At 53.7% G+C, this 10,968-nt stretch overlaps 2 protein-coding genes across 2 annotated transcripts; both read left to right on the forward strand.

Annotated features, from left to right (window-relative positions):
• The first annotated feature begins 5,395 nt into the window (after positions 1–5,395).
• Positions 5,396–6,163, forward strand: LOC100277975 (late embryogenesis abundant protein, group 3). The gene is made up of 3 exons (NM_001157451.2): positions 5,396–5,529; positions 5,608–5,742; positions 5,854–6,163. The coding sequence occupies exons 1-3, from the start codon at positions 5,476–5,478 to the stop codon at positions 5,992–5,994; spliced, it is 330 nt and encodes a 109-aa protein (NP_001150923.2). The 5' UTR covers positions 5,396–5,475; the 3' UTR covers positions 5,995–6,163.
• Positions 6,164–6,899: 736 nt separating this feature from the next.
• Positions 6,900–7,804, forward strand: LOC109945655 (uncharacterized). The gene has a single exon (XM_020551967.1). The coding sequence runs from the start codon at positions 6,909–6,911 to the stop codon at positions 7,653–7,655; it is 747 nt and encodes a 248-aa protein (XP_020407556.1). The 5' UTR covers positions 6,900–6,908; the 3' UTR covers positions 7,656–7,804.
• The last annotated feature ends 3,164 nt before the right edge of the window (positions 7,805–10,968 follow it).

Below are 10,968 nucleotides of genomic sequence, written 5' to 3' on the forward strand. Positions count from 1 at the left end.
GTTGAAAGAGACCCGGCCTTTGTGGCCTCCTCAACGGGGAGTAGGTTTGCGAGAACCGAACCTCGGTAAAACAAATCTGCGTGTCACACTCTTCATTTGCTTGCGATTTGTTTTGCGCCCTCTCTCGCGGACTCGTTTCTTTATTACTAACGCTAACCCGGCTTGTAGTTGTGTTTATATTTGTAAATTTCAGTTTCGCCCTATTCACCCCCCCTCTAGGCGACTATCAGAAGCCGTTGCTCTGAAAAACATGACGCACAAGGAGGTAATTAAGTTCATAACTGAGCATATTATTCATAGATTCGGCATTCCTCAGACCTTGACTACAGATCAAGGGACTTCTTTTATGTCAAAGGAGGTACGTGAATTTGCTGAATTATACAGAATTAAACTACTTAATTCATCTCCATATTATGCTCAGGCCAATGGACAGGTCGAGTCTAGTAATAGGACATTGATTAATTTGATAAAAAAGAAGATATCTGATAATCCTAAACATTGGCATAAGATTTTGTCTGAAGCTTTATGGGCTCATAGAATATCTAAACATAGTGCTACTAAAGTATCTCCTTTTGAGCTTGTCTATGGGCAGGAAGCAGTATTGCCTGTGGAAATAAGTTTGAATGCTGTCAGATTCGCCAGACAAAATGATCTAACTGTCACTGATTATTATAATTCAATGATGGATAATATTGATGAGGTGACCGACAAGAGGGTGATAGCTTTGGGAGCAATAAAAAAGGACAAGATTATGGTAGCCAGGGCCTACAATAAGAAGGTCAAAGCATAGTCATTTCAAGTAGGGGATCTGGTGTGGAAGACCATCTTACCTCTAAGGAATAAAGACCGGAAGTTTGGGAAATGGTCGCCAAGCTGGGAGGGTCCTTATAAAGTAAAACAGGTAATGTCTGGTAACGCCTATTTGCTACAAACATTACAAGGCAAGGATTTACCAAAGGCTTTGAATGGGCATTTCCTCAAACAGTATCATCCTAGTATGTGGCAAGATGCCTAAGAGAACCGATGTGATCACATCGGGTTAGTTGCTTTTGGTTCGCCCAGCTCCACCAAAAGGCAGGGGGGCATATTTTTGAACCAAAAAAGAGCTGGCGGACGGTCCGGCCCTGAGGCCGGACGGTCCGCGGTCCGGACAGTCCGCGCCTGTGGGCCGGACAGTCCACGCCTGTGGGCCGGACGGTCCGCGCGTGCGCAGAACAGATTAGGGTTCCGAGTTTTGTGCTACGGTTGTTAGCTATATTCGCGGAATTAGCTCGGAATCAGTTGTGTAAAGGGTCCAGCCCCCCTCCTCTATAAATAGAGAGGTCTACGGCCGATTTGTATCAACAATCGAATCAATACAACTTTTATTTCGCATTTTATCTTAGGAGTAGTTCTAGTTTAGCCCTAGTTTAGCCTTCCAATCCCCAAATTCTGTCTCTCTTCGACTCTACGTCGATTAGAGGAGTCTAGGTCGGTCTACCCGAGCCTAGGCAACTCCTAGGATCTCTCCTCCCCGACGGGGTCCCTCCCGTGAGCGAGATCCAGGCGCCGCCGGCGATCTTCCGCCGCCCCTGCGCACGCGCGGACCGTCCGGCCCTAGGGTGCGGACCGTCCGGCCGTCAGGCAGGGAACCCGAGCTCCTGCACCAGGTCGCGGACCGTCCGGCCCTGTGCCGCGGACCGTCCGCGCCTGACCAGAGAGCACCGCCGCCTCGCGCCAGGTCGCGGACCGTCCGGCTCTGGGCCGCGGACCGTCCGCGCCTGACCAGAGAGCACCGCCGCTGGTTCTCTTGAGTAATTGACGCCTCCAAAAGGGCGTCAACAATATGGATTGTCCCAGCCCTGCAAGAACAATTGAGGCAAATAGAGATAGACCAACCTGATGAAAAGACTTACAAAATGATCCATGTAAAGCAAACAACACCCCTTACCATCCTCATATCATAATAAACAAACAGCAAACAAACCTTAACTGAAATGTGAAATGTAAGGCCATCAGCGTCATGGCAAAGAGATGAAATAAACTCCTTAAGCAACCTTTTCACTGTGAAGAGCACCCAAAAAATCCTTTCTCCTAACCCGGTAATATAATGTCATATAATCAATAAAAAAAGGAAAGTGGTTTTGCAGGACTCATGGATTGAGCATCATAATTCACAAAGTACTAGAATCCAATACCGAAAATAATTCCATGTCATATTTGTACAGCCTCGTACAAATATGACATGGAATTATTTTCGGTATTGGATTCTAGTACTTTGTGAATTATGATGCTCAATCCATGAGTCCTGCAAAACCACTTTCCTTTTTTTGTTGATTATATGACACTAAGTTCTTTCACTTAGCGGCCAATAATAGAAGAAGGAAAAATTTAATCAGATCGCTAATTCAAGATGACACGCTGTTAACGAGCCAGGAAGACAAAATGAACGAGGAACAGCATCACTTCGGTCAGATTCTAGGCATGACAGGAAGGAGGAGCAGTGTTGTTTGTTGGGACCATCTGGGGTATGCTCCTTTTGAGCTAGCTGAGCTGGACAACTTGATTGATGATAGTGAAATTAAGAACGTGGTCATGAGGCTTCAATCTGAAAAGGCTCCCGGGCCGGATGGGTTCATTGGACAGTTCTACAAATGCTGCTTTGAGTTGATCAAAAACGACCTCTCCATGGCAATAAACGATTTTTTCCAACATAGATCCAAAAGCCTGCATCTGGTCAACGAAGCAAACATCATCCTCATACCCAAGGGGGAAAATGCTGACAGAATTGATAGGTTTAGGCCGATAAGCCTGATCAATAGCTTCATGAAAATTATAACAAAAATCATGGCAAATAGGCTTGCGCCAAGAATGAACGAAATTATATCCAACGCTCAGAACGCCTTTATCCAGAACCGGTCAATCCATGACAACTTTCTATACGTGCAGAGGGTGATCATGAAGCTGCATAAAAAAGGTAATCCAGCTCTATTTGTCAAGCTTGACATCTCTAAAGCTTTCGACACCCTAAATTGGGCATATCTCTTGGATGTGTTAAGGGTCTGTGGGTTCTCCCAGAAATGGCGCAATTGGGTAGCTAAAATCCTGGGATCGTCCTCCTCAAGAATAATTTTAAATGGGCAACGTTCAAAGGCAATCAAACACAGACGTGGGGTTCAACAAGGGGACCCTCTATCTCCCTTCCTATTCATTTTAGCGATGGACCCGCTACATCGGATGATTGAGAAGGCCGTTGAGGATGGGCTGTTTGGACAGGTATTGACTAGAGGGGCTAAGCTTCGGTGCTCTCTCTACGCGGATGATGCGGGTGTTTTTGTTAGAGCTGACAAATCAGACTTGGAGGTGCTGAAAGGGATTCTCAACGCGTTCGAGGGGTGTTCAGGACTAAAGATCAACTATGACAAAACAGAAATTTTCCCAATTCGATATCCAGCATCATTATGGCCAACGCTAATGGACGTGTTCCCTGGAAATTACTCTAGACTACCCGGAAAGTATCTAGGGCTACCCCTTCATTACAGGAATGTAAAAAGGACTGATCTCCAACCACTAATCGAAAAAAATAACAACAGGTTGGCTGGTTGGAAAGGTAAACTGTTGTCCAAGGCTGGTAGGGAAACGCTAGTAAAATCGGTGCTATCCGCACAACCAATCTACCATCTAACGATTTTTCCGCCTCAAAAATGGTTGATGCATTCAATTGACAAAATGAGACGAAACTTCCTGTGGAAAGGGAACAATCCAGAGGCTTGCTCCGGGGGTCACTGCCTTATCAACTGGCCCACAACTTGCCTCCCAAAGAGCAAGGGGGTCTTGGAATTCTAGATCTTGATTGTTTTGCGAGGGGGTTAAGACTAAGATGGCTTTGGTTACGATGGAAGAGCAAAGACAGGGCGTGGACTGCCATGCAGCTTCCTTGTGACAGAACTGATGAGGATCTATTCAATGCATCCACAATGGTGACGGTTGGCAATGGAAAGATAGCTGAGTTCTGGAAATCTAGCTGGATCCAAGGTCAAGCCCCTAAGAGCATTGCACCTTCACTCTTCAGGAAGACAAAGAGGAAGAACATCACGGTTGACAAAGCACTCACTAACAACAATTGGATACGATTATGCTTCCCATGCTCGGGGGAGGTTGAGCTTAGAGAGTTCGTCTCTCTATGGCAGGCCATAGGTAACATGCAAGAGCTCAATGGTTTGGAGGACACCATTACTTGGAGATGGTCGGCGGATGGGCAGTACAGTGCAAGCAATGCTTACAACATCCAATTCTCGTCCAATTACAGTACAATGAATCTCTGCCCTATTTGGAAGGCTAAGGTGGAACCGAGGTGCCGTTTTTTGCCTGGACATTACTACATAAGAGAATCCTAACGGCCGATAACCTTCTTAAAAGGGGTTGGCCTTGCAACCCAATATGTTGTCTCTGTAACTCGGCCCCAGAAACAATTCTACACTTATGCAAGGACTGCCCCTTTAGTAGAGAGGTGTGGAACAAAGTGTTGTCCTGGGCCAACCTTCCTTTCTTGAATGGGATTCTCAGCGACACATATTTGTATGATTGGTGGACGGGTCTGCGTAGCCTTTGCAACAGACAGTCAAGAAGATGCTTCGACGGCCTGCTAATTCATTTTTGGTGGAATTTATGGCTGGAAAGAAATAACAGAATTTCCTAAAGTCAGTATAGAAGCGTTAATCAAGTGGCCCTTGCAGTCATCGTATATTGCTAGTAGTTGAGCTCTTGTTGGTCTGGACTAGTGGGTTTTTGTTCTACTCTTTTTATTTTTTCTTTCTTATCTTTTTCCCTCCAGTTGCTTTGGTTTTGTATTATCCATTTCTTTACTCTCTAATCTAATATATATCGGAGCGGCAAGTCTTTTGCCCCTTCCTTTCAAAAAAAAATATTTGTACAGCCGATCGCTCTTAGCACCACTCTCAAACTGTTTTTTCTCATGATAATAACGCGGTGGCCGTATTATTTCATCTTCCAGCATTTCCCATCTTTCAGAAAACGGCAACTGCATACACAATTCTCCATAGTTAAAGATAATCTCAAGCCATAATAATCTGTGTTTCTATCGCACTAGAGTTTTTCCAGCATGTCGCCCTACAGCAGAATAGAGCTCGTGTACGTACGTAACAGCAGAACATTGATAGCGTGGAGATAGAGGACGGCCGCCAAGAAACAGTTCCCCCGAGCCTCGCGCGCCTAAACATGATGGTTTGAATTTGAACTAGCAGTAATTAGCCATGGCCATTCGTGGCCAGAATTCACAAGCACGCCTTACATGCCGCTTCCCTCTCCTCGCCACTCAAAACAAGCCTGACACTTGTCAGTGCCGCAGCATCTCCCAATCTACAATATAAACCACGGTTAGAGCGCCTGATTCTCCATCAAACAGCTAATATCGTCGTTCGTTCCTCAACTGATCTTAATCGTCGAGAAGTTACCAGCTAGCGGAGATCATCGGCAATGTCGAACATGGGGCAATCCTTCCAGGCCGGCAAGGCGCAGGCCCAGGGCGAGGTGAGCAGCTCGATCGCATCACACTGATCACATGTGGCATGGAAATGGAATTCACTTTCACCCCCGGTATATATGCAGTGCCAGGCGGAGCGCGCAGCGCAGTGCGTCAGGGACGGCGCCGGCGCCACGGCCTGCGCCGTGACCGACACCGCCGGAGCCGCGGCCGACAGCGCGCAGCTGCAGGAGCACCGCGCCGCCGGCACCGTTCAGCAGGTACGTACGAATGGCCGCTATATATCTCTCTCCAAGCCGCAGAGTGAGTGCGTAACTGCGTGGCGTGACCGGCCGTGCTTGCTGACTCCGTCCGTGCATGCGCGTGCCAAGGCTGCTGAGCAGGTGGCGCAGACGGCGGCGGGCGCGGCGGCAGCCGTCAAGGACACGGTGGCGGGCGCGGCGGCGGCCGTCAAGGACACGGTGGCGGGCGCGGCGGCAGGCGCCAATGACGCGGTGACCGGCGGCCACTGACCGACTCACGCGTGTGAACCGGACGGCGTACCAGCAATGCTGCATGGCCAAGGGTTGCGCCTCAAGATGGCTACTAAATTTCCCCCCTTTTCTTTATGTTTTTCATTTTAACATGTTTCATTCACCCATCTTATTGTGATCGCTTGCAATAAAAAGGCCATCTTTACTATGATGAACGATGTGTTTCCAGGACTCCAGGTGCAGTCACGCGCGCTAGCATTGTTTCCTCGTGCAGCTAAGAGCATCTCCAAGAGAGACTCCAATAATTAGGGCCTCAAAACAAAATAGGACCTCATTTCTGAGGATTAGATAGAACCCAACAAATTTTTATTACTCCAACAGCGAGTCCTAAAACCACATCAGTTAGTTAATATCGTTCTTATCCCTGCGATTTGGCGGCACCGCTTTGACATTTTCCATCTGCACATTTTTGCTACACGTTTTGTCACGCACTGCATCCATCGCACAACTTAAGTGCAACGCCACCTCTGTTTCGCTATATTTCTCCGTGACGTTGGAAGAACGTTTTCTGTGATATCTATACTACTCTATTAAGAGAGTAGTGTCAGCGTCCACACCAAATGTGCCCCCTCCTTCCCCGCGCCCCCGCGATCCTCGCCCTCGTCCCGCGTATCCCCTTCCTTCGTTGTCGCGATGCCCTGCCCCCGCTCGCGTCCGTCGCCGCGTCACCCCCGCCTCCCCCCCCCCGCTCAGCCCCTCTGTGCCCTCGCCCGCGCGTCCCCTCCCCCTTCCTCGCAGCCCTAGCCCCCTCGCGTAGCCGGGCGGTGATCCCGCGCCCCCCTCCCCCTCACCACCAACTCGTGATACCCATCCATGTGAAGCAGCCACAAAATTAGGGTTCCGTCCTCGATCTGGTCGGACCCCCCTCCTCCGCGTGCCGGACGATCCAATCTATGGCCGCCTCCACCACGCGCTCGCCAGCGGCGATTGACCGGCACGCGGTACGGCTGATCACGCGTGTCTCCATAGCGATGGCCGCCGTCGCCACACTCTCACTCTTCTACCTCTTGCGCCACGCATCCATCTACCGTTTCCCCGCGTCCCACCAGTCTGCCCTCACCATCTCGCTCGCCCCATTCCCCCGCAGCTCCTGCGACGCCGCCTCGCGCCGAGTGGTCCCGCCCGACCACCGCCTCGCTAAGCTCCGCGCCTCCCCGCGCTGGAGACGTCGTGCCGCCTCCCTGGCCACGTCCGCCTTCCCGCCGCTCCGCGGCCTCGGCATCCTCGTGGCCCCTTCGCGCGTCCTCTGCCTCGCCGCCGGCACCGGCCACGCCGTCGACGTGTTCCGCGCAGCGGGGACCAGAGACGCCATAGGGGTCGACCTCGTAGAGTTCCCACCGCTTGTCCGTCGCGCGGATCCCCACCACCTCCCATTTTCCGACGGCGCCTTCGACCTCGTGTTCTCGGATGACCCCTCGGCGACCTCCGGTGCGCTCTTCCCGTCCCGCCTCGCGCGAGAGGCTGAGCGCGCCGTCCGCCGCGGTGGCGGCATCGCGCTCGCGTTCGACCGGGAGATCGAGACCGTCGCTGTCGCTACGCTATTTAAGAGATCACGCGTCCTGGATGTGAAGGATGTCACGTTGGATGGCTCTCAGGTTAGGCTACTGATCATGCAGAGTAATGGCACAGACCCATATTGATCCGTGTTCATCCGCTTCATGTATTATCATATCTCAGTGATGCTATCCAAAGAATCTGAGGAAGGCAGTTGTGAACATGAATTATAATCAGTATAGATGATGGTTCATAAATATACGAAATTGTTCGATATTATTGACTGCTTTGCTGTGCTGTACCGCAGGCATCTAGACGATCTTGATGGTTCATAAAAATACGAATTTGTTCCATATTATTGCCTGCTTTGTTGTGCAGTATCGCAGACAGCTGGATCTTGAGCGACCTTACACAAAAAAGAAAGAGGTTTGTCGGCGTTTCGAGACAGGGGGGTCCCAAAGCCGACGAGTGAGTGTGCTGCGTGCCCCAGCCCAGATGGGTCGAGCGCGTAGGCGAGCGCGAAGGGGGGAGAGGCGAGGTGGCCGGAGTCGAGCGTGAGAGAGGTGGAAGTCCCGCGGCCTTCGTGTTCGTCCCGCGCCCAGGTCGGGTGCGCTTGCAGTAGGGGGGTTACAAGCGTCCACGCGGGTGAGGGAAGCGAGCGGCCCCAAGAGAGCGCCTGTCCCGTCCTCGGTCCCGCGCGGCCAACCTTCTCTAAGAAGGCCCTGGTCCTCCCTTTTATAGTCATAAGGAGAGGATCCAGGTGTACAATGGGGGGTGTAGCAGAGTGCTACGTGTCTAGCGGAGAGAGAGCTAGCGCCCTAGGTACATGCCAATGTGGCAGCCGGAGAGGTCTTGGCACCTTGCTGGCGTGATGTCGTGGCTGTCGGAGGTGCGACGGAGCCTGGCGGAGGGACAGCTGTTGGAGCGGTCGAGTCCTTGCTGACGTCGCCCTGCTTCCGTAAGAGAGCTGGGGGCCGCCGTCGTCACAGAGCTTGTGGAGCGCCATCATTGCCCATCCGGTGGAGCTGGCCGGATGGGACGCCGGTCTTGTTCTCCGTGACCCGAGTCGATTCGGGGTAGGACGATGATGGCGCTTCCTGTTGACGTGGCCGGTCTGTGCCCTAGGCAGGGTGACGTGGGGGCTCCTCCGAAGCCGAGGTTGAGTCTGTCTTCTGTTGCCGAGGCCGAGTCCGAGCCATGGGGTCGGGCGAGGCGGAGGTCGTTCGGCCGAGGCCAGGGCGGAGTCCGAGCCCTGGGGTCGGGCGAGGCGGAGTTTCGTCGTCTTCCGGGTCTTAGCCCGAGTCCGAGCCCTGGGGTCGGGCGGAGCGGAGTTCGCCGTCTTCCGGGTCTTAGCCCGAGTCCGAGCCCTGGGGTCGGGCGGAGCGGAGTTCGCCGTCTTCCGGGTCTTAGCCCGAGTCCGAGCCCTGGGGTCGGGTGGAGCGGAGTTCGCCGTCTTCCGGGTCTTAGCCCGAGTCCGAGCCCTGGGGTCGGGCGGAGCGGAGTTCGCCGTCTTCCGGGTCTTAGCCCGAGTCCGAGCCCTGGGGTCGGGCGGAGCGGAGTTCGCCGTCTTCCGGGTTTTAGCCCGAGTCCGAGCCCTGGGGTCGGGCGGAGCGGAGTTCGCCGTGGCGCCTTTGGCAAGGCCTGACTGTCTGTCAGACTCACTCTGTCGAGTGGCACCGCAGTCGGAGTGGCGCAGGCGGCGCTGTCCTTCTGTCAGACTGGTCAGTGGAGCGGTGGAGTGATGGCGGTCACGTCGGCTCTGCCGGGGGGGCGCGTGTCAGGATAAAGGTGTCAGGCCAACTTTGCGTTAAATGCTCCTGCAACTCGGTCAGTCGGTGTGGCGATTTAGTCAGGGTTGCTTCTGAGCGAAGCCAAGGCCTCGGGCGAGCCGGTGATGTGTCCGCCGTAAAAAAGGGGGGCCTCGGGCGAGACGGAAGTCTCTCGAGGTCGGCTGCCCTTGGCCGAGGCTAGGCTCGGGTGAAGCGTGATCGAGTCACTCGTGTGGACTAATCCCTGACTTAATCGTACCCATCAGGCCTTTGCAGCTTTATGCTGATGGGGGTTACCAGCTGAGAATTAGGCGTCTTGAGGGTACCCCTAATTATGGTCCCCGACAGTAGCCCCCGAGCCTCGAAGGGAGTGTTAGCACTCGCTTGGAGGCTTTCGTCGCACTTTCTTGCAAGGGGACCAGCCTTTCTCGGTTGCATTTTGTTCCGGTGGGTGCGCGCGAGCGCACCCGCCGGGTGTAGCCCCCGAGGCCTCGGAGGAGTGGTTACACTCCTTCGAGGTCTTAATACCTTGCGTAATGCTTCGGCTGGTCTGGTCGTTCCCTCATGCGAACTGGTCGTAGCCCGGGTGCACGGTCGGGGCCCAAGCTCTCTGGCTGGTATGTTGACGCTGTCAACGGTTTGGCCGGAGCCGGTTTTTGCGAGAGCAGCCCCCGAGCCTCTGCACAGGGCGAGAGGACAATCAGGGACAGACTCGACTTTTTACATACGCCCCTACGTCGCCTTTCCGCAAGGAGGAGTGGGGGAGTGCGCCATGTTACCCTCGATGGGCACCGAACATGGTGTCTCCGGTGAGCTGCAAGCGGGTAATCCGAGTGGACGTCCGTGCCCCGTTCGTTGGGGGTCGGCTAGGGGCCCAGAGGCACGCCCAAAAGTACCTGCGGGTGATTTGCCGGACCCGGTCCCCTGGCGACGGGGTCCGAGGGCTCGATGCCTCCCTCCGATGGGATTCCGTTACAAGATCGTTCCCGCTGGTCTCGGAAATGTCCTAGGGTACCTCGGGAGCGCAGCCCGAGCCTCGGTTATGTATCAAACGTACCCCTGGTCATCCCTCGCTCGGTGTCTGAGGCGACTGTGAACCCTTCGGGGGCCAGCCTTCGAACCCCTGATCAGTAATGGGCGCGGAGCCCGAGTAGCCTGAGGCGGCCATGGAACCCTTCGGGGGGCTGGCCTTCGAACCCCTGACCAGTAGTGGGTGTCGGGCCCACGCGATCTGAGGCGACTGTTGAACCCTTTGGAGGGCCAGTCTTCGAACCCCTGATCAGTAGGGGGGGCTCGGAGCCCGGTTCCTTCGCGGAGAAGGATCCTTTTCGGGGTATCCCCCTTTCCCGGTCCCTGTTGCAAGAGATAGAGAAAGAGAAAAAAAGGAAAGGGATACGAAATTGAACGACGTGGCGTACCTCTTTTTGACGCGGTTATTACGGCGAAGGCGAAGCGTCGCGCGCTTCTCCCGCCAGAGGCGCCGCGTGTCCCGCCGCGGAGTTAATGCGACGGGGCGAGTGGTTGGCGGGGTGGCCGTTACGCGTGCGCGAGCCGTTTGAGGAACGGCTGTACCGCTTCGCGCTTTTTGAATCCCGCGTCCGGTCCAGGCGGTGTGCTGGAAACGGTTTCGCCCTGGCCTTCATATACTTGAGAGGGGGAACCGGAGTTCCGTTTGTAATGGCATCTCGAA

This window comes from Zea mays, chromosome 4, assembly GCF_902167145.1.
Source record: "Zea mays cultivar B73 chromosome 4, Zm-B73-REFERENCE-NAM-5.0, whole genome shotgun sequence".
Taxonomy (NCBI): Eukaryota; Viridiplantae; Streptophyta; class Magnoliopsida; order Poales; family Poaceae; genus Zea; species Zea mays.